Raw genomic sequence first — 21317 nt, 5'->3', positions numbered from 1 at the left:
CTGGAACCACAAGCCTGTCTCAGTGCTGCCCCCTGGTGTTACAGAGGAAGTATATGGGGTGAGAGGAGGAGCCTTGTGTGGGGTCTCCTAGGAGACATTTTTGGGGTCTATTGTGGGTCACTCTCCAATGTCATTTGTCGCTGAGCCTGTGGGACCGTAAGGATTGAAAATTGATGGTAAATAAGAGGGTTTATTTTTCCCAATTATTTTTTTCCAGATAACTCTGATGAGAGTAGAGATAAAAGCAAAGCACCTGCCAGGAACAGGGCTTCTCAGCCACATGCCTGGTGTGGTCCTCAGTGAGGGTGACAATGGCCGGGGCTGCATACATGGCTGTCTCAGCCTCATGCCCCAGGGCCATGTCCTCATGGTGGGCATAGAGCCCCAAGGGCTATACTGTCCAACCCCAGCTGTTCTCACTGCTCAAACATCCTCCTTGAGAAGACCCACACAGCATGCTGCCCTCCTGGGAGTGGGGAACCGGAGGGTAGGACCAGGGCAAAGAGGATGGAGTCTGCACACCCCTCTGCAGTGGGCTGAATGGTGGCTCCTGAATATATATCCATGTCCTAATGCGTGGAGCCAGTGAATGTGACCTTATTTGGGAAAAGGGTCTTTGGCAGATGTAATTCAGTTAAGGATCCTCTGGAGAAGATCACCCTGGATTATCTGGGTGGGTCCTAAATTCAATGACTAGTGTCCTTATAAGAGAAAAGAGCTGGAGATTTGGGACCCAGACATAGGGAGGAGGGGGCCCTGTGAAGACAGAGGCAAAGACTGGAGTGATGTGGCCACAAGCCAAGAGACACCTGGAGCCACAAGAAGCTGGAAGAGGTAAGGAAGAGCCTCCTCTAGAACCTTCAGAGGGAGCACAGCTCTGCGGACACCTTAATTTTGGATTTCTGGCCTCCAGGACTACGAGACAATAAATACCTGTTGCTTGAAGTCCCCCAGTTCGTGGTAAGTTGTTACAGGAGCTCCCCTGGGGAGCCAAGTCGTGACGCAGTGCAGCCACTCTGGACGTATTTGTTGAGCGTGCGGAGACCTGAGCCCCACTGCTCCTGGCTGTGAGACCTCAGGCGTCACACTCAACCTCTGGGTACCCCCGTGAAGGGGGCTGGTTGGCCTGTTCCCCTGGGGCTGTAACATGCAGAGGGTAGAACAACCGCTATACCAGGCGAGTGCTTTTCAAACTTTGACGTGCTCACAGAGCTCGGGGAGCTTGTCTTTTCCCATTTCTGGTGGGAAATGGGAAGTGTTCCTTGGCTTGTGGTCACATCACTCCAACCCGTGTCTGTCTTCACAAGGCCTTCTTCCCTGTATTTCTCTGTGTTCTCTCTTCCTCTTACAAGGACACTAGTCCTTGGATTTAGGGTCCACCCTGTATCCAGATGGCCTCATCTCAAGGTCCTTAACTAATCACATCCGCAAAGACCCTGCTTCTAAAGCATATCATACTCCAAGGTTCAGGGTAGACATGAATTTTGGGAGGACACTATTCAAGCCACTCTAGTTGTCCAAGACAGATGAAATGAGGGACTTTCCCACCCACAAACACAAAGATCCTGGAAATGACCTCGACATTGAGTAGAAATGACTTTGCCTTCTCCATGACTTGACTTAGTTGGGATTTCATTTTCTTCTTCATAAACCCCCCAGCCCCAGTCACCAGATAGCACTGATTCCTGTAGCTGTGTGGAAAGCCCCAGAAAGGATTGGGAGGGAGTTGGCACAGAGGGTCCCCTCCCAGCCCCACCATTGTAAGCAAATCACTTACAGCTCTCTGGGCTCCCTGTTCTGAGTCAAGAAATGAGAAGGTGGCAGAGGAGGGGCCATTTTGGAAAAGGGAAACTTTTTTACAGAGGTGCATCTACGTATCTTAGGGGTACAGGTGAATGTTTTCAAACTACTCACAGCTGTGTAATCCACACCAAGATCAAGAAACAGCATCTATGTTGCCCAGAAACCCCTTCTGGGAACTATCGCCCCCTCCAAAAGAAACCACTCTCTTGACTTCTAACAGCACAGGTTAACTTTTTTTTTTTTAGTTGAGGTGAAATTCTTAGAACATATAATTTACCACTTTAAAGTGAACAGTTCAGTGGGACCTGGCACATTCATGAAGTTGCACAACCACCACCCCCATCTAGTCTCAGAGCATTTTTATCCCCCTAAAAGGAGACCCCACACCCATTAGCAGTCACCGCCACCCCCCCACCCCCCATCACCAATCTGATATCTCTCTTTTAGATTTGCCTATTTGGGACATACCATATAAGTGGAGTCTTAGATTATGTGACCTTCGTGTCTGGCTTCTTTCACTCAGCATCATGTTTGTGAGGCTCATCCATGTTATAGCAGGTGTCAACGCTTCACTCCTTTTTATGGCTGAATCCTAATTCCATTGTACCACATTTTATTTATCTATTCATCCATTGATGGACATTTGGGTTGTTTCCCCCTTTTGGGCGTTGTGAATAGTGCCGACTGATTAATTTTTGTCTGTCTTCATATTTTATGTAAAGAGAGTCATAAGTATGTGTTCTTTTGGGTTGAGGTTGGCTGCGTCATGTTGGGGAAACATTTGAGGTCTTTCCTCCAGCGCCCTCAGCAGGCAGAGAGCACTGGGCACCATCTGTCCTTTGTAGCAATGGGATGGGGGTTCTGGCAGGCAAGACACTCAGCTCCCCAAGAAGGTCCAAGGTGGGAGATCTTGCCAGGAGCCCCCCAAAGCTTCCTGGCTAACACTGGAAGGTGGTGGGGGAGGATGGAGGAACTGTGTGGGGACATGTCACACCAGACTGGGTGTGGACCCTCTCACCACCCCCCAACAACCCTCTCCTGTGGAGGGCCCAGCCTTCCCCAGGATCCTTGGCTTGTCCCTAGATCCCCTTGTGGGGAGGTCCCTGTGTAACGACCTAATGGCTGGTTCTTCCTTGACATTAATTATCCAATTATGGAACCCAAATGTATCTTACCTGGTGCTTCAATCAATTGCTTGTAAACACTCAGGAAAGCTGCCTCAGCCTCCTGACTTCTCTTACTAAGGGCCACCACCTTTGGAAACAAGAGAGAGAGTCATGTGTAACCATGGCATCTGAGTCTACAAGGAAATATGATCATTTTCTACATGTGCAAACATGGGATGGGGGGAGGAGGAGGGGAAATGAAGGTCAAAAGTATGGAGTTAGAAAGTCCAGGTTCAAATCCTGGCTCCACCGCATTCCAGCTGTGTGACTTTGGGCACGTCATTGGCCCTCTCTGATCTAACTAAGGTTTCCCTCATCTGGAAAATGGGGGAAAAACAGAACCTACCTCCTGGGCCTCTTCTGGGGACTGAATGATGCTGCATGTAAGTGCTTAGCACCGGGCCTGGCACAGAGTAGGTTGTTAACAGCTATTATTGTTGTTATTATGAAAGGGTCATGCTGGAGATCCAGATATGACACATGTTCTGGGGGAAAGTGGGACACATCTGGGGAATATTTCTTGCCACTGAAGATTACAGAGAAATTGTTAAAGCTCTCGTGAGATGTCAAACAGCCCAACAAGTGCTTCCTGACTGATGACAACACAAATGGCTGGATAATCCCATGGTGAAGAGCTACCTTCATGCATTTGTTCCCTTCCTCACAGACTTTTTCGTTCTCCCAGTGACGTTCACTAAGATGATGTTCCTCAAGTGAAGTTCCTCAAGACATTTCTGGGGCTTTAGCACCATCTCATCCCTCTCTGCCCCTGGCTATGAATTCCAAGCTCTGGCCTCATAGCTCCCTTGGTTCTGGCTCTTGGTAGCCAGTCCCCCGGCATCGTCCTGGGCCTCCCCAGCACATGTTGGCACGAGCCACTAGTATCCGCAGGCCACCGTCCCTACATCCTCAAGAACACTCTAGGCGGGGTAGCTTTCTTTGCACTGGAACATCTTTATTCTCCCTGACATTGATATACCTCTCCCTCTGGTGCCAATTTCAACGATGGATCTATGGGGAGTCTCTCTCTGTGTCTCTCTCTTTCAGAGGTGGGCTTTTCTTACCAATCCCAGTGATGCCACTTGGAGGAGTGTCTGTTCTCAAGTTCCTTCCCTTGATGTGAGCTCTGTGAGTGCACTTCTGGTGCACAGAAAGTGCTCAACACAATCTGTTGCATCGGCAAATCTAAGAGAGTTGCCCCAACTTTAAGTCCTGTTGGTGACATCATTTTGGAGAAATGACAGGGGCCAATTCTGAGACGGTCCATTCACAGAAGTGGCTAACTAAGGCACAAGGCTTGGACCCAGGCCACCTCGGTTCAAATCCCAGCTCCACCACTTACTATCTTTGTGTCCTTGAGCAGACAGGTCACGGCAATCCCTGTGCCTCTACTTCCCTCTCTGTAAAATAGGAAATAGTAACACCACACCCTCCCTTGCTGGAGGATCAGATGATTTAACACATGTAAAGTGCTTTGTAAAACTCATGGGATACATTAAGCCCCATATATGTCACCTCTTGGTTTGACCGACCCCTTCCTTCTTGCCTGTTATGGGGACAGGTTCTGTCCAGTATTGGGTGATAAACCCCAGCTATGCTTATCTGGTGTCCTACAAAGACCACCTGAGAAAGGCCCTGCCTCCACACCTAATAGCACACACTGGGAAGAGGAATTTGAAAACCACAGTGGTTCCTGTAAGGCCTCCAATATGGCAGCCACAAATCACAGTGGCTAGAGCACTTGAAGTGTGGCAAGCACAAATTGAGATGGGCTGTGAGTGCAAAATACACACCAGGTTTCAAAGACCGTACGAGAAAAAGAATGGACAATAGCTCATCAGCATTTTTTATATCGATTACATGGTAAAGTTACATCTTGGATATGCTGGGTCAAATAAAAAAAAAAATAAAAAGTTACATCTTGGATATGATGGGTCAAATAAAATCTCTTATTAAAATTCATTTCATCTGTTTCCTTTTACTTGTTTTGCAATGTAAGGTACTACAACCTGTAAAAGTACATCCATGGATCACATTATATTTCTATTGGACAGCACAGCTCGAAGGTCTTACAAGGTCCACAGAGAATTCGTTATTTAAGAGAGGTGGAGGGAAATGTATGGTGGATGTTGAGCAAATGATTTTAAAAAGATCAGTTACAAAAATTCCTTAAGCTCTCTTGTTATTCTGAGAACAGTCTCTGGTCTTTTAAATTCCAGAGGGAATGATAGTCTCTCATTCATTCAACAAACATTTCTTGAGCACCTGCTATGTGCTAAGCATTGTGGGCTGAGAACTCACGGATGGATAATGCAGACTCGAGCCCTGCCCTCATGGGACTCACAGTCCAGTGGGGAGACTGACATCAAAGCAGATTCTCCAGGTAACTCATTAATTACAAGTGCTAAATGCTTCAAAGGAAAAGTTCAAGGGGGACTTGAGAGTGTTTAAGTGGGGAGAAGCTGACCCAGTTTGGTGGATGAAACATTAGGAATTGCCTCCTGGAGACGGGAAACCGGCAATGGCGAACATAAAGAATGTTCCAGAATCTAGGAAAGGGAAAAATCACCAAGTGCAGGTAGATTTTTGATCTTGCTGAGATGGACAAGACACAGTTCTTGTTCCCCTGGGGAATCAGAGCTGAGTGGGAGATACAGCTATGTCCAAGAGGAACCACAACATGGGAGGAGGTGATGCAAACATTAGAGTATTTAGAGTAATGTGAGGAGGGAGCAATTAATTCAGAGTTTGGGGGGGCATCCTTGATGGGCCAATAATAATAATAATAACATATATAATATTTAGCATTTACCATGTCCCAGATGCTCTTACTATCCATGATCATCTCTCTCCATGGATACACCAATCACTAAAGATAGCTGCTGCCATCATCCCGATTACACAGATGAGGAAACTGAGGCTCAATGACACTGAATAACTTGCCAAAGGTCACCCAGTAAGTAAATGGCAGAGTGGGATTCATCCTAGGTCTGGGGGTTCCAATTCCTGCTCTGATCCAGATGCTGGCTCCTTTCTCCTGGATAGAAAAACCATCCCAGTCAATGGGGATAGTCGCTTGGACCCCACGTGCTGCCTCATGACATCATCCATGGCTGTACCAGGTCATAAGCTGCTGTGTTGCTGATCTGGAGCCCAAGAAAAGCCATGAGAAATGAAAGCAATTCATTTCCTGAGCCCTAGATGGAAAATTATCAAAGATCAGCCAGCAAAGTCTGAATGTTTCATTTTACAGTTGTCTATGCTGAGCACGTGTGGTGGATGGGGTTTGGGAAAAGGCATAAGAATGTTCCATTGACTTGGGGCGCCTGGGTGGTTCAGTTGGTTAAGCGGCAACTCCTGGTTTCAGCTCAGGTCATGGTCTCAATGTCTTGGGATTGAGCCCTGTGACCAGCTCTGCACTCTGTGTAGAGTCTGCTTTGGATTCCCTCTCCTTCCCCCTCTCCCTCCAGCTCACACACACTCTCTCTCAAATAAATAAAATCTTAAAAAAAAAAAAAAAAAAAGGAATGTTCCATTGACTTCTGCAAAGGAACTTTGGGCAGGGGTGGGGCAAATACCAGAAGATTCCTTTGATGTTTCCCTGTCCCTGCCTATAGAACCTTCTGCTTTCTACTCACAGTGCTTATCAATTTGTAAGGGTGCGTTGTTTACCTGTGTGACTGTCTCCTTATGATACCAGTCTGCCCATCAGAGCTACACTGTCCAATACACCACATGTGGCCACTGAGCACTTGAAATGTGACTATTCCAAAATCAGATGGGCTGTAAGTGTAAAATACGGGATTTTAAAGTCTCAGGATGAAAAGAGGGTTGTAAAATAGCTCAGTAATTTTCTTAAAAAAGATTTATTTGAGGGGGAGAGAGAGAGCACGAGCGGGGGGCGGGGGTGGGAGAGACAGAGGGAGAAGCAGACTCCCCTGCTGAGCAGGGAGCCCAACCCGGGACTCGATCCCAGGACCGTGAGATCATGACCTGAGCCGAAGGCAGACGTTTAACTGACTGAACCCACCCAGGCACCCCTATCTCAGTAATTTTTTATATTGATTTTATGTTAAAATGAAAACACTATGGACATATTGGGTTCAGTAAAATATATTATTAAAATTAAATTCACCTGTTTCTTTTTACTTTTTAATGTGGCTATTAGAAAAACTTAAATTACGTATGTGGCTTGCATTATATTTCTACTGGATAGTGTTGGTCTAAATCAAGGGTTGGCAAACTATGGTCCTTAGGCCAAATCTGGACCTTCGTCTGTTTGTGTAAATAAGGTTTTATTGGAATACAGTTGCAGCCATTCTTTTATTTATTGTCTATGGCTGCTTTCATGCTATAATGGCCTAGTTGCATAGTTGTGACAAAGACTCTGGCTGTAAAATAAAAAATATCTGGGGTGCCTGCATGGCTCAGTCAGCAGAGCATGTGACTCTTGGTCTCAGGGTCATTGAGCTTGAGCCCCATGTTGGGGGTAAAGATCACTTAAAATAAAATAAAATAAAATAGGGGTGTCTGGGTGGCTCAATCAGTTAAGCATCTGACTCTTGGTTTTGTCTCAGCCATGATCTCAGGGTCATAGGATGGGGCTCCATGTTGGGCTCCACACTTAGTGGGGAGTCTGCTTGGGGGTTCTTTCTCCCTCTGCCCCTCACCCCTGCTCACATGCTCTCTCTCACGCTCTAAAATCAACCAATCAATCAATCAATCAATCTTAAAAATAAAATAAAATAAAATAAGAAATATTTACTATCTGGCCCTTTACAGAAAAAGTTTGCTGATTCCTGTTTTTGAGACTCAAATCTAATGGCTGGACAATATTTTCAAAAGCAGAGATCAAAAAACATCCTGGAATGGCTCTCAGTTTTAATCAGTTCAAGTTTAGGGCTTCCCACAGTCAAGATGACTTGAAGACAGGGAGCCATGTGGATGCCCTGCCTTGTTCAATCTTGTTTTAGAACAATAATCATGACTGTTTCTAGAAGGCCAGGTCAAAATTCCTAATGGCATTAGAGCCTGATCTGGTGCTGGGCCTAATGTCATTAAGCATCTCTTGGCCTTAGTTTGTTCAAACATCAAGTGGGAAGAATACTCTCTATCTGCCTAAGAAGCTGCTGGGGAGGAATGGGCTAACATGTGGCAAAGAGTCCCATGGAAGTTGGCAAAAAGCTTTCTAATAAAGCAGTTAATTATTCTTCCGACCACACAGGATGTCTTTTCCAAAGTCTGCAACTTTAGTGCATTTCACCCACGTGCCCAGACAGGTGAGCTTGGCACAAATAATAGGCCATGTGTCTCTGCCTCATGGCTGGGCCCGACCACACAGAAGGGCGGGAGAAAGTGTCCAGAATGACAGATTTGGCTTGTGACAGGCGATCTTTGAAGGCCATCTGGGGAAGGAGGAGGTGGCGGCCAGCTACAGACACCAAGAAGGTCACATCAGAAATAGCTCAGCGTCTGATGGAGCACGCGGCATTTACACCACCCGCTGTAATACGAGGGGTGAAAATGTGTTTGGTCCCCCAAGTATGAAAATAACAGGTGCAGAACCAGTTAAGTCAGGGGAGAGGCAAAAGCCTGTTCTAGCCACTTAGGTCTCATCTGTCAAGTGGTTAAAAGTGGCAAATTTGGGGGCCTCCTGAGGCTGAGCTTCCACGAGCTGTCCGAGTTAGTGGTGACAATATCTGCTGGCTATCGAGAACTTCTCTGTCCAAGCTCTTTACGAAGAATGGTCAGAGCTTCTAGAAACTGAACCTTATTCTGTGCTCAGTGCCTTATCCTTGGATTCTCCCCCAGTTCTCAGATGTGAGCACCGTTATGGCGCCCCATACTACAGAGGAAGAAACTGAAAAGAACCAGTTGGTGGCAGAGGTGGCCCAGAGTCTTCTCATTCCAGGGCTCAGGCTTACAACCAGAAACCATTGCTTCCCAAAGCATTTTGCACAGTCCCCTGGGCATGGAAAGGAGGACCTGTGATCAAGTGTGCACATGCTTTCTGCGTGGATATGTACAGAATATATCAACAAAATGGACGCATGGACAAGAGCTACAGGAAAAAGTCCCCTTTAACTCAGCTTAGCCCAATGTTTTCCCAAATGCATTTAGGCCACAGAACTTTTTGCTTCAGAGAATGAACCTGGAAACTAGGGTTCTGTGGAACACACTTTGAGAACAGCTTTCCCTTACCACTGGGTCCTGGGCTCTGGGGAGGGTGGATGTGGTGGTTCTGGGAGACAGGGCTGGGTGTATCTGATGTGGCAGGATTCTGGAAGAAACTGAACAATGGGTAATCGAGAGGAGGCAGGTGCTCCGAAGATCTCAGGATCAGGATCTCTGAGGAGGATGCAGAGGAAATGAGATCTGGGGAGAAAAGGAATCAGCTCAGGATGGCAAGGGGTGTGTGGGGCGTGCCCTTAAATGCTGAGGCCTGGTTCTCCCTCTGGAGGCCTGGAGTGCAGATCTGAGGGAGTGCATGGGGAGCAAGGGGGTGCAGAGAGCTGTGGTGTTTGTGGTCACTGAGGGGAGCACGGAGAAGGGGGCGCAGAGGGCTGAGGTGTTCATGGTCACTGAGGGGAGCATGGAGAAGGTGCAGAGAGCTGTGGTGTTTGTGGTCACTGAGGGGAGCATGGAGAAGGGGGTGCAGAGAGCTGCGGTGTTTGTGGTCACTGAGGGGAGCACGGAGAAGGGAGCATGGAAGGCTGCGGTGTTAATGGTCACTGAGGGGAGCACGAAGAAGGGGGCACGGAAGGCTGCGGTGTTAATGGTCACTGAGGGGAGCACGGAGAATGGGGTGCAGAGAGGTTCAGTGTTCATGGTCATTGGGGGGGAGCATGAAGAAGGGGATGATGGAGAATCAGCATGGAATAAGGGGGTCAGAATGAAGGGGGAGCATGGAGTGGGGGCACAGACCCCCAGGGGGGCAGTAACAGTCAGGGGGTACATGGAGAATGAGGGGGGGCAGGGGCATATGGAGAATGAAGGGCAGGAAGAAACCCAGATGCTATGAATGGGGGAGTAAGTTGCTCACTGTGGGGGCTGCTCACGGGCTGGGGTGGTTTGGTACCCAGGTTCAAGGGGGTTCTGGAGGGGGTACTAATGTCCTTATAAGAAGAGGAAGAGATCCCAGGGATGTAGGAGCACAGAGGAACATAGTGAGAAGGCAGCTGTCTATAAGCCGAGGAGAGAGCTCTCACCAAAAACCAACTGTGCCAGCACCATGATCTTGGAATTTCTGCCTCCAGAACTGTGAAAAAATAAAATTCTATTGTTTCAGACACCCAGTCTGTGGTATTCTGTTAGCCTGAACTAACACAGGTGGGCTCTATGGTTATTCCCATTTTAAAGATGAGAAAATGGAGGTACAATGAGTTTAAAAAGCAACCAAGGATGCAGCAGTTCTTCAGGGAGGCATAGGGTTTGGGCAATTTGCCTTCTTGGGGACTAAAATATTACTTTGATAGGAGGCAGAAAGAAGCCAGCAGGCTGGGGCCCTTTATTTTTATTTTTATTTTTTTTAAAGATTTTATTTATTTATTTGAGAGAGAGAATGAGATAGAGAGAGAGAGAGAGCATGAGATGGGGGAGGGTCAGAGGGAGAAGCAGACTCCCTGCCGAGCAGGGAGCCTGATGTGGGACTCAATCCTGGGACTCCAGGATCATGACCTGAGCCGAAGGCAGTCGCTTAACCAACTGAGCCACCCAGGTGCCCAGGCTGGGGCCCTTTAACCAAGAGGATGGACAAATGGTTGTTAATAGGGACCAAGTGACACATGCCAAAAGGGGAAAGCAGCTGTTTGATAGCAGAGGTTTGAGATTTTAGAAACCAGTTCTCTTCTAGCAGGTTATACTTTTAGCCCTAGTTGGTTTCCACGGAATGCACTGGTGGGGTGAGTCATGCAGGCATCCCTTCCTGAACAGTCGTTCCCAGACTAGTCCAGCTCCAGATGCCACCTTCTCAACCCGTGATTTGTCAGCTCTTAGGTCTGAGCCCCACCACGGGAGAGTGGGTCTGTCTGTTCATCGCTGTGTCCCCTTCATGCAACTCTGTGCACAGCAGGTACTCAATAAATGACTGCTGAGGGGCACCTGGGTGGCTCAGTTGGTTAAGGACTGCCTTCGGCTCGGGTCATGATCCCAGGGTCCTGGGATCGAGCCCCACATTGGGCTCCCTACTTGGCAGGAAGCCTGCTTCTCCCGCTCCCACTCCCCCTGCTTGTGTTACCTCTCTCTCTGTCTCTCTCTGTCAATTAAATAAATAAAATCTTAAAAAAAAAAAAATAAATGACTGCTGAATAATGAGACTGTGTTTATGTGTCAGTCTTGGGGGTGATTCTAAGGCTGGAGAGAAACTGGTTGAAGTGGGGGTCCCTCCTTATTGAGCATCTCTTAAAGATGGGGTCTGTTCTAGGCATTGGCATTCAGCACCAAGCAGGACTGAATCAAACCTGTACCCTTGTGGATCTGACACTCTAAAGGCAGAGGTGGACAATAAAATAAATCATAGTATAGAATGTGTGAGCATGACCAAGTGCAGGGGAGGAAAATAAGAGGGATAGGAGTCTGGTGCAGGGTGTGCGCTGCCTAGCAGGGCCAGGGAAGGCCTTGGGGTTAAGTTGTGCAGTGATCTGGGGGAAAAGTATTCCAGGCAGCGAGAACAGCAGGTGCAAAGGCCCTGGGGCAGAAGTGAGTTCAGCTTGTTTGAGTAACAGCGAAGAGGCCAGTGTAGTGGGAGAAGGTGCGTGAAGGGGAAGAGAAGGAGAAGGGCAGGGGTGGAACCTTGCAGGCCACTGTGAAGACTTGGGACTTTTTCCTCTAAGGGGGATGAGAAGTCCTGCCAAGGTTTGAGTAGAGAAAGAGACAGGATTTAACACTCGTTTTAACAGGATGCTTCTGCCTGTTGCTTGGAAAATGGACTGAGGCTCGCTGGGGTAGAAGCGGGGGGACCCGGGAGGTGGCTACTCTAACAGTCTGGGTAAGGAAGGACAGCTGCTCAGAGCAGGGTGGTGGCAGCGGAAGTGGGAGAAATGCTCGGGTCTGGATGGATATGAATTCGAGCCACAGGCTTTGTTTCTCAGGAACACAGAGGCAATGGGGGGTGGGTGGCAAGAGGTAGAGGGGAATCAGGGAGACTCCGCAGTTGGGGGCATGAACAACTGGATGATCTTAAATGGCCATTGCTATGATTTTTCTCCCTCCTTTGCAGCCCAGCACAGGACAGGTCAGGAGTGGGCACTAAATCAACACCGACTGAATGAAAAAAACGAATGAATGAGATAAGGAGGGAATTTAAGAGGTTCTCTGAGCTAATCTTTACAAACTACAAACTTAAATAAAACCCCTCATCAAGAAGGATGATGTAGAATAATGCCCTCCAAGTAGCCCAAACTAAGCTGTGGTCTCGGAGGCTCTGGAGAGGTCTCTTGGAGGCTCCCTGATGGAGTAACCATGCAGCCCAAGGTGGGAGGGGTCAGAGGCCCAGGATGTGCCCCAGAGGACCGCAGCACTTGTGAAGCCAACGGCAGGGTAGGAAACAGGAGAAGCTAGACCTGGGAGTGAGCAGATGTGGGTTCTGGTTTTGGCTGGGGCCTTGAGTCCCTGCTCATCTTTGGGCAAGGCACATCCCCTTTCTGAGCCTGTTTCCCCATCTGTAAAGTGAAGGTGCTGACCTTAAGTTCCCTTCCTACTTTGTTGTGCCATGGTTCTAACCTGTCACCTAGGCAGACAGAAAGACAGACAGTTTCCTCCCCACACATTGATCCCCACCCCACTGGTATTTTAATCAAAGGCAGTGCAAGACCTAGGGGCCCACCCAGGCTCTGACTGAGGGGTGGGTCTGCTGGGAGAGGATGAGGCAGGGGAGAAAAACACTGTGCAATTTTATTCTAATATTTGTAATTATTCCCAGGCTAAAAATAAGGCACAGAGAAAAGTGTTTTCAAACGTCGGCATTAATGAACACTTTTTATCCAACATAATACAGGCCCCCAAATGCATTTGATGTCAGGCTCCCTGAGATCTCGTGAGCAGCGCCCCACGCCGGGTTGACTTTCATGGCTTGGAAGCGGTGCAAAAATGAAATGTCCCACAAGTGCAGGCTGGCAGGCTTGCTATTAGCAAGAGTATAATCATCAATTACGTCCAATCACAAACTACTGATTTTATAATTACCAAATGAAGTTCTAACTTCTCACCTCTGCTCAGTGGCAAACTAATATAATCTCTCAGTTCAAAAAGGAAGCTTTTTTTCTTTTTCCTTTTCCTCTCGTGCTCTCTCTCTCTTCTGGGGAAAGAATTTCCAGGCCTCCACGTAAGACTGCATTTAAATTGCTTGTCACTCAAAACAAAGGCGAACCACTCATTTGTAATTCACCAGCCACCTGAACAGACTGCCTGTTTTCCTTTAAGCATCCATGCACTGAAGCACAAAGATCATTTTTCTATTGTTAAAATTGTATAAGCCAGGGCTTTTTTTAGCAGCGAATACACAATTTCACTTCTCTTCCGAGGGCTCCCGGCATAAAAGGGACAGGAGGTTTTCTTTAGTGCCTTACAAATAAATTTCGCTTCGGGGTATTAAAAAAATCAACTATATGCACATGTAAGAAGCCACAAAGCTTATTATCAAGGCTATATATATATACATATACATATATATACATATACATATATATATATATGTGGGGGCAGGACAGAAGGTACATTTCTTGTCCTGCCTGGGGTGTGGCCAGTGGATGAAGCTGGATGACTGAGATTCATTCTCATGGGTGCTGGAAGCATCTGTGTCCAATTTCCTCTTTTTGGGAGCTGCAGATATGGCAAACGTGGCTCTGTGCTGACTGGCATTTGGCCGGCAGGCTATGAAAGCAGAAACAACCCAGGGGTGGGTGCCCCCAGCTCAGCCTTGCTGTTCTAGCCAGAGGCAGGCTCCAGCTCTGTGTCTGACTTCCTGGCTACCTCACCCCAGAGGGACAAGCCATGGATGGCTGTCACGTAGCCCCTGCATGCAACTGACCTCTTGTGGCTCAGTCTTTGAGGGCCGGACTTGCTTCGCTAACAGCTCAGTTTTTCTGCCTAACTGATTATAATATTTCCAATTTTAATCTAGAGCTTTTTATAAAGTACAGAGACCTTTCACAGAAATTAGTGCATCTGAGCCTCCACACGCTCCCAGGGATGGCCCTGGACAGGCAGGATGGTTGTTTGAAAGACCCAGAGAGGCTGATACAGTGGCTTCGAGTCACACAGGAAGGGCTGAACTAGGGTGTGAATGGGGTCTTTGGACTCAGAGCCAGCTGTGTGGCAGGGAATTTGGGGCTGGAATTTGTACGACTCCCAACCTTAAGTGGGAAAGTAGCTTCCATTTTGGGTAAATTAGAACAGACTCAGGTTCACCTCTAAAATGTCCCCTTCTTGTGCCTGAATGTGCTACACTTTCTGAGTGGGAGAGTAAAGAATGGGGTTCCTGCCAGCCCACCAGAAGTTATTCATAAGCTACAGCCGGTCTTTCTCTGCAGTAGCCGTGGGGACGAACAAAGATTCTTGATTTAAAATAACAGTGAAACTATTCTGTATGATGGTGGATACACGTTATGCCATTTGTCAAAACTCACAGAATGTACAACACAAAGAGTGACCCCTAATGTAAATGATAGACTTCAGTTAATAACAATGTATCAATATTCATTCAGCAATTGTAACAAATATACCTCACTAATGGAAGATGTTAGGGGAAACGGTGGGGGGCAGAGAGGGAGTATATGAAAGCTCTACACTTTCTGCTCAAATTCTAAACCTAACTAAAACTGCTCTAAAAAAGTCTATTAACTTAAAAAAAAAAAAAAAAAGACAGTAGTGAACATGTATAAAGCAGTTACTATGTGCCAGGCACTGCTGAGTGTTTCCCACATTAACTCATTTAATCCATACAATAGCTCTAAGGTCAGTATCATTATCTCTCTGATTTTATCGGTGGGGAAAACAAGCATCAGAAGGTGAAATAATTTGCCCATAGTCACACAGCAAGTGGCAAAGCTAGGATTCACGCCCTGGGCTCCAGAGCCCACGCCGTGAGAGTAATGGGGTTATCAGTGAGTTTTCACCCAAAGCCTGTCCCCTTCCCCATGGGATACGGTTGTGTGTGAGCATCCCACCATGCTCAAGGGGGTCACAAAGTGCATTAGACTAGGGGTCATGAACAGTGAGGTCCAGGGCCAGATGCACCCCAAGGACATATTTTCTTGGACCCTCCAGTGTTTTAAAAATATTTGAGGCATCAAAATTCATCAAGTTACACACTTAAGATTTGCGCATTTTATCGTATGTAAATTACACCTCCATAAAGTACTGTGAGCATGAAAATATGTGCATATATATTAAGCCAGCATTTAAAAACCAGAAGAGATCCAAATTGCTGGCTTCTCTCGGAAAATCAGAGGATCTGGCTACCCTGGGCCCACGTTTCCACTGACAACCATCGCCTGGAGCCAACTAGCTGTCTCCTGTTGAGACAGGATGGGGGTCTGCAATTCACCCCAGCCCCCCGTGCTCCTGCGGTATAGGTGTGGGCCTAACTGGACCCCCAAAAGCCTCAGTGTTTTCTTTCTGTCCTAGACAGACACCCCTTTCCCCCTTGCTTTGTCTTCACCACATTCTTCTTGAGTTCTGCCACCTTCCTACCTCTTCCCCGCCCCCTTCAAATAGTGATTTTGCAGTCCCGATGAGAACCAGGAGTGATGAGCAGAGTGTCCCACAATGGTCCTACTTCTTGCTTCCAGGCAGCCCCAGGTGGCTGGCAAATTGACTTTCCAAATTGCAACAAGATCTTTGTGTGAGCTCTCCACGGAATAAAAACAGAATGGTTAGGTCCTCCCACTCAAGTCCACCAGACTCAGAGAAAAGAGGCCATTTAGAGGATCTGGATGATTCTACTTTCTTGGTGGTGAGTAGCTCGTAGGCAAAGTTGAGAAAGACCTAGCAGGCCTTGGCATTCTGTATGTTCTGGTGGGAGTGATGAAGCCAAGTGGGGCCTGGAGAGAAAGGGGTGAGTTCACAAGCAAGGGGGAGAGAGGAGCAAGGGGTGCATGCAGCAGAGGCTTAATAAAGGCCTGCAGCTTCAAGGAAGGGCGAGAGAGCACAAGGGCTTTGGAGGCAAGGCTGGGTGACCGGGGTCTGAAGCCTGCATCCCTGGCTGTGAGCTCTCAGAGTCTCAGCCTTCATAACTGTAAAATGGGTACAGTGATATGAAGAGCTGCTGGGGCATCCAATCAATCAAGGCAATAAAACAGCTGACACGGTGCTCACCTAGCTAGCACTTAATGAATGTGCATAGGATGGATAAATGAACATCCTTTCTTGACCTCTCTGTGCCTCCTTTCTCCACCTAGAGCCCAGCTTGGGTATGGAGACACCAGCAGCTAAAAGATCAGGTTTGCTCACTCTTAATATGGAACGAAGGTGGCCAAGTCATAGATGGTTCTGGAGATTTCTGGGCCAAGGGTTCCAACGGAGTTAGAAGTTGGTGCTTTCCACAGGGAATGTGGGGGTGGAAGCTGCTGGAACATGAGGGCCGCAGCCAAACTCCCAGGGTGGGTAGAGGGTCAGGGATGCCAAGAACCACCCCAACCTGTCCCTCTGAAATAACAACCAGCACCCTCTGAAATGCAGGGTAGTCCAGGGGTCAGTGTGCCGGACTCAAATGACAGCTGCTGCCTCCCAAGCTGGCTTGATGACCCTGACCTGGCCCGAGCTCCTGCTGCCCCCATGCTCAATCAACCACGTGCCGTGGCATTCTTGCCCCCGGAGGGAGGACTGCAGGGGTCCCAGGTGGCCGCAAGAGGGGAGACGAGACTGTGGAAGTTCTCCAAAATGCCAGCTCGGAAGAGCAGAATTAAAAGAGCATGCATGCCCTTTATGGAAAGGCGGCCACCCAAATGTCACGAAGCGCTACCCTGCCTGGGCTTTTAAATATAGCAGTGTCCTTTCTGGATGTCTCTGAGGAGTGTGACTTGAGACAGGCCCATGAGAGCCTCAGCTGGTCACTCAGGGCACCACTCAGCCGGGGCCGCACTGCCTGTAACTTCCGGCTGTGGTTCTCAGCTGCCGCTCAGCTTCCCAAAGAATGCTGATTCCATTCCCGGTCCCTCTCACTTCTCTGTGGCCCTGGGCAGCTGCTGGCCTTCCCTGAGCCCTTGTTTCCTTATCTCAGGGTTACAGTAAGGATTAAAGGTGATACTCATTGAAATTGCTTAGCTCACAGACTGGCAAACGGACAATGCTTAATAGAGGTTGATTCTGCTGTTATTTATTATGATCTTCAGTGTGCCAAGCACTATGCGGGGATGATAAGCCCTAGACCCAGCCAACGAGTCCTAGAGTAAGAGAGATAGGCCATGGAAAAGGGCAGAAAGCAAGCAGTACTTTGAAGAGAGAATCAAGGAGGGAGTGATTTATCCTACAGAGGCACTGCCTAGAGGAGGGCCTCAAGGAGGAGGCACTGGCTCACAAAGGATGAGCAGGTCGTTGATGTGCAGAGGAGGGAGGTGGTGTGTGCCAAGATGGGAGGTGAGAAACAGCCTGGTGTAATCAGACGATATTCATTGTCCTTCCCTCCAAGTCTGAAGTTGCAAACAGGGGGTCCGTGATCCAAATCCCCTCATGTACTTGGTTTTGTTCAGGTTTAAAAAATGTTCATTTTTATTTTTATTTATTTATTTATTTTTAAAAAATGTCTCCTTTTTTCTTTTAATTTTATTTATTTGACAGAGAGAGAGAGAGAGACAGCGAGAGAGGGAACACAAGCAGGGGGAGTGGGAGAGTGAGAAGCAGGCTTCCCGCTGAGCTGGGAGCCCGATGGGGCTTGATCCCAGGATCCTGGGATCATGACCTGAGCCGAAGGCAGACGCTTAACGACTGAGCCACCCAGGCGCCCCCAAAAATGTTCATTTTTAGCCAACATTTAAAAATCAGGAGGTTTTTACAGAAAAATTGAGATTTCCAGCTCATCTGGAAAAATGAGAAAATGTGGCCACAGCAGGCTCACATTCCTGCATAACAAGACCATAAAAAAACCCCAGGAAGAATAGCAGATACTTATTGAGTACTCAAAGTGTCCCGGGCCGGTTCCTAGTGCTTTACACACACACACTAAGTCTAAAAACCCTCATAAAAGCCTTATATGGCAGGTGCAGGGATGTGCTGTACTAGTAAAGGTTTAACAACTGGCTATCTGGTGGGGGGGAAAAGGCCCTGCTTTGTAAATTTTGCCAATTTCTGCGGCATAAATATTCCCACTGTGGCAGGTTTCAAGCCACCTCACTGACCAAAGGAGTGCACTGTATGAGTCTCTCCAGCACATCAGTGGTAGGTGAAGTTATCGTTTCTGGTCCCCAGATGAGGAAACAGGCACAGAGAGGTCAAGAGACTTGCTCAAGGTCACACAGCAAGCGAGTGGGCAGAGCAGGGATTTGGAGACAGGCAGCCTGGCGTCCAAGTTTGTGCTCTCAGCCTCCACTATGTACTGTAAGACCAGACTTCTACAGTCAGCTCGAGCTGGGCAGAGGCCACTCCTTAGGTGGCACACAGAGCCCAGGCTTGCCTCAGTCTCCACTCCTGTCATCTTAGCTATGCCTGCATTGCTCATTCAGCTTACCTGCAGGGCCCCTGCATCCCTGCTTATATCCCTGCTTTGGGGTATGAAATGGCACCCTGCCCCCAACTTCCCCCCACTCTACTGGGAACCTCATCAGGTACCTGGACACAAAGAGAAGGCACCCAGGGTGGGGGACGACCAGCTTCTTTTCCTCTATCCCAACCCCATCCCCTAGCACCTGGCACAAAATGCCAGCGCAAACCTTCTAGTTCAAATGTTCTCTCCACTTTCTCTCATTCTCTCTCTGCCAGGAGCACTAACAGCATCAATTTAATGGAAGCAATTTTTCTGTTCCCCTTTTGGCCTCCCACCACCCCATATGACAAAACCTGGAAAAAACATGATTTATAGGGGGAAAAATATAAAAAATGGTCCACCTCGGGTTAGAAATGCAAAAGTTGCTGTATCCCCTGTACTCTGTTGGGAGAAGGCACTTCCATTTATCAGGGGAGGGGGGCTCAGATGGGGAACCCCATCTTATTTGCTGTTTTCTCAAAGATAGGCAGCCCTTGCAAAACCCCCAACAACTCTCATCCTCCCAGCTGAGAGCCCAGGATGGCAGCAAACGAGGGAAAGGCATATGTTTGGTGGGAAACGTGGAAATAATCAAGTGAGAGTACAGTCATGTAAATAATTTAATTACCTTGCACAGCTATGAAATCTCTTGGTTTCCGCTTCCATTATTAATGATGAATGTTAACTATCAGAGGACATTGGCTGAGGTTTCCCGACACACTGGGGGAGGGAGTTTAGGTATCCCCAGGCAGCCATACCAGGCTTGTCACTGATCAAAATGGTCCTGCCTCCAGCTGACCCCCACCACCATCTGGGATTGACTGTGAGGTGCATTATGTACCTCGTGATGGAAGCACCCAGCACCATCTATGAATAGCTTATCAAAAACACAGAACCTGAACGTGATCAAGTCTCTAGTCCAACTGTCTGTGCGCAGCAAACACAGGGGACAGAGGAGCAAATTAGACCATATCATAGGGACACAATCAGAAAAATCTCAGCTAGAGCTGAAGGGACTTGCTCACGGTCCCACAGCTAGTGGTGGAGCTGGGGTTTGAACCCAAGCCCATGAGCACAGCATTCTCCTGAGACCACGTCTGTGGCTAGAAAAAGCGAAGCTGGGCTTCCCAGAGGGTGCAACAGGGAACCAGAAGGGCCCAGAAGCAAGGAGGATGCTTCTGCTACAAGGGGCAAGGTCTGTCATTCTGTTCTCTCTCTAGGCCAGTCTCAAATTCACACTCCTGAGATAATGAGTATCGTTGGCCTTGCTTGAGATCAGGGTTGGACACTGGTGCAATCAGCTGTGATCAGGGGAAAGTCTTAGGAAAAAAGGGTCCAGTTACTTCCACAGGTAAATTGCCAAAAAAAAAAAAAAAAAAAAAAAAAAGCTGGGGGATGGAAAGGGAGTTTGCAGATGAGTGGAAGTAGTGTTGCCAACCTGTCCCAGTGTGCCTGGGGCTTTCCCAGTTTTAGCCCAAGGAGTTTTGTACCTCAAGACCTTCCCAGCCTTACAACTGGAAGTTCTGCATCCCAGTCCAACCAGGACAGTTGGGTTGCCATACTTAGGAGGCACATCAACCAACCCCAATGTGTGGGCCCTGTAGGAGCCCTGATATGGATCAAAAAAAGATCTAAAAAATGGAGGAGCCAATCAGGGACACTGAAGCATAGCCTGGATATTAGGGGATAGCGAGAAACTACTGTTAGGAAACAAACAAGTAACCATGTGTGGTAGGCACATTAACTAGACTTAATTGTGGTGCTCACTTAGCAAGAGAGAGACACATAGCACACCTGAAACTAATATAATGTTATATGTCAATTACATCTCAATTAAAAAAAAAACTGTTAACAAATTTTAAGTAAGTATCTGCAGGAACCGAGGAGTGACTCCAGTACGGTGAAGGGGTAAGATGAGGGGGAGAGGTGGGTAGTGGGGAGCATCAATGGACCAAACTGGTAAGAGGTTGGAAGAGGCGTGACGGCCAGCTTACTAGTCTACAATCTTTCTTCTTCCTGAGATGGGCCACGGTAGCTGATGTTTGTACTGAGGCATCTTCCCGGGCACAGCTGACTGCACCAGGGGCCGACACCGGTCTCAAGCTAGGCTAATGATCTTCATTATCCCAGGAGTTTGAATTTGAGACAGGTTGATTTTGATTTGTCTGTGTTGTTAGCATCAGTGACTGTGGGGTGAACCCAGAGGCTGAGATGGCTGTTATGGGGGCCACCTTCTATCTATCATGTGTGAGAAAGCCGGCCTAGGGAGGCAAGTTGAGCGACCTTGCCCTTTGTAGCAGAAGCACCCTCCTCGTTTCCATGCCCTTCTGGTTCCCTGTTCCACCCTCTGGGAAGCCCAGCTGTGCTTTCTCTGGCCCCTCATGTGGTCTCAGGAGAGTGCTGTGTTCACGAGCTTGGGTTCAAATCCCAACTCCACCACTAGCTGAGGCACTTTGGTCAAGTCACCTCAACTTGATGAGCTTCAGTTTCTTCTGTAAAATGGGGAGAATACCAATTCTTCCCTCACGGGACTGCTATGAGGATTAAATGGCACAAATGTGTCTGGTGTACAACAGATGCCCCATAAATATCATCACAGCCAACACAATAATAAATTCTCTTTGTGAAGGCTAGCTTCAGCGGATGTTTGTTTTTTGCAATCCAAGGTTTTC

General features: G+C 47.9%; 1 protein-coding gene across 1 annotated transcript in view; it reads right to left on the bottom strand.

Annotated features, from left to right (window-relative positions):
• Nucleotides 1-21317, bottom strand: part of CUX2 (cut like homeobox 2) — a 255872-nt gene that overhangs the window by 55761 nt on the left and 178794 nt on the right. The window contains exon 4 of the mRNA XM_035017009.1: nt 2979-3057. Within this exon, the coding sequence (XP_034872900.1) occupies nt 2979-3057 (79 nt within the window). The remainder of the gene's footprint in view (nt 1-2978; nt 3058-21317) is intronic.

The sequence above is a fragment of the Mirounga leonina genome, unplaced genomic scaffold (genome assembly GCF_011800145.1).
Source record: "Mirounga leonina isolate KUSES-001 unplaced genomic scaffold, KU_Mleo_1.0 Mir_171, whole genome shotgun sequence".
NCBI lineage: Eukaryota > Metazoa > Chordata > Mammalia > Carnivora > Phocidae > Mirounga > Mirounga leonina.
Note: the sequence above shows the minus strand (reverse complement) of the source record. Positions and strands in the feature narration are given on the sequence as shown.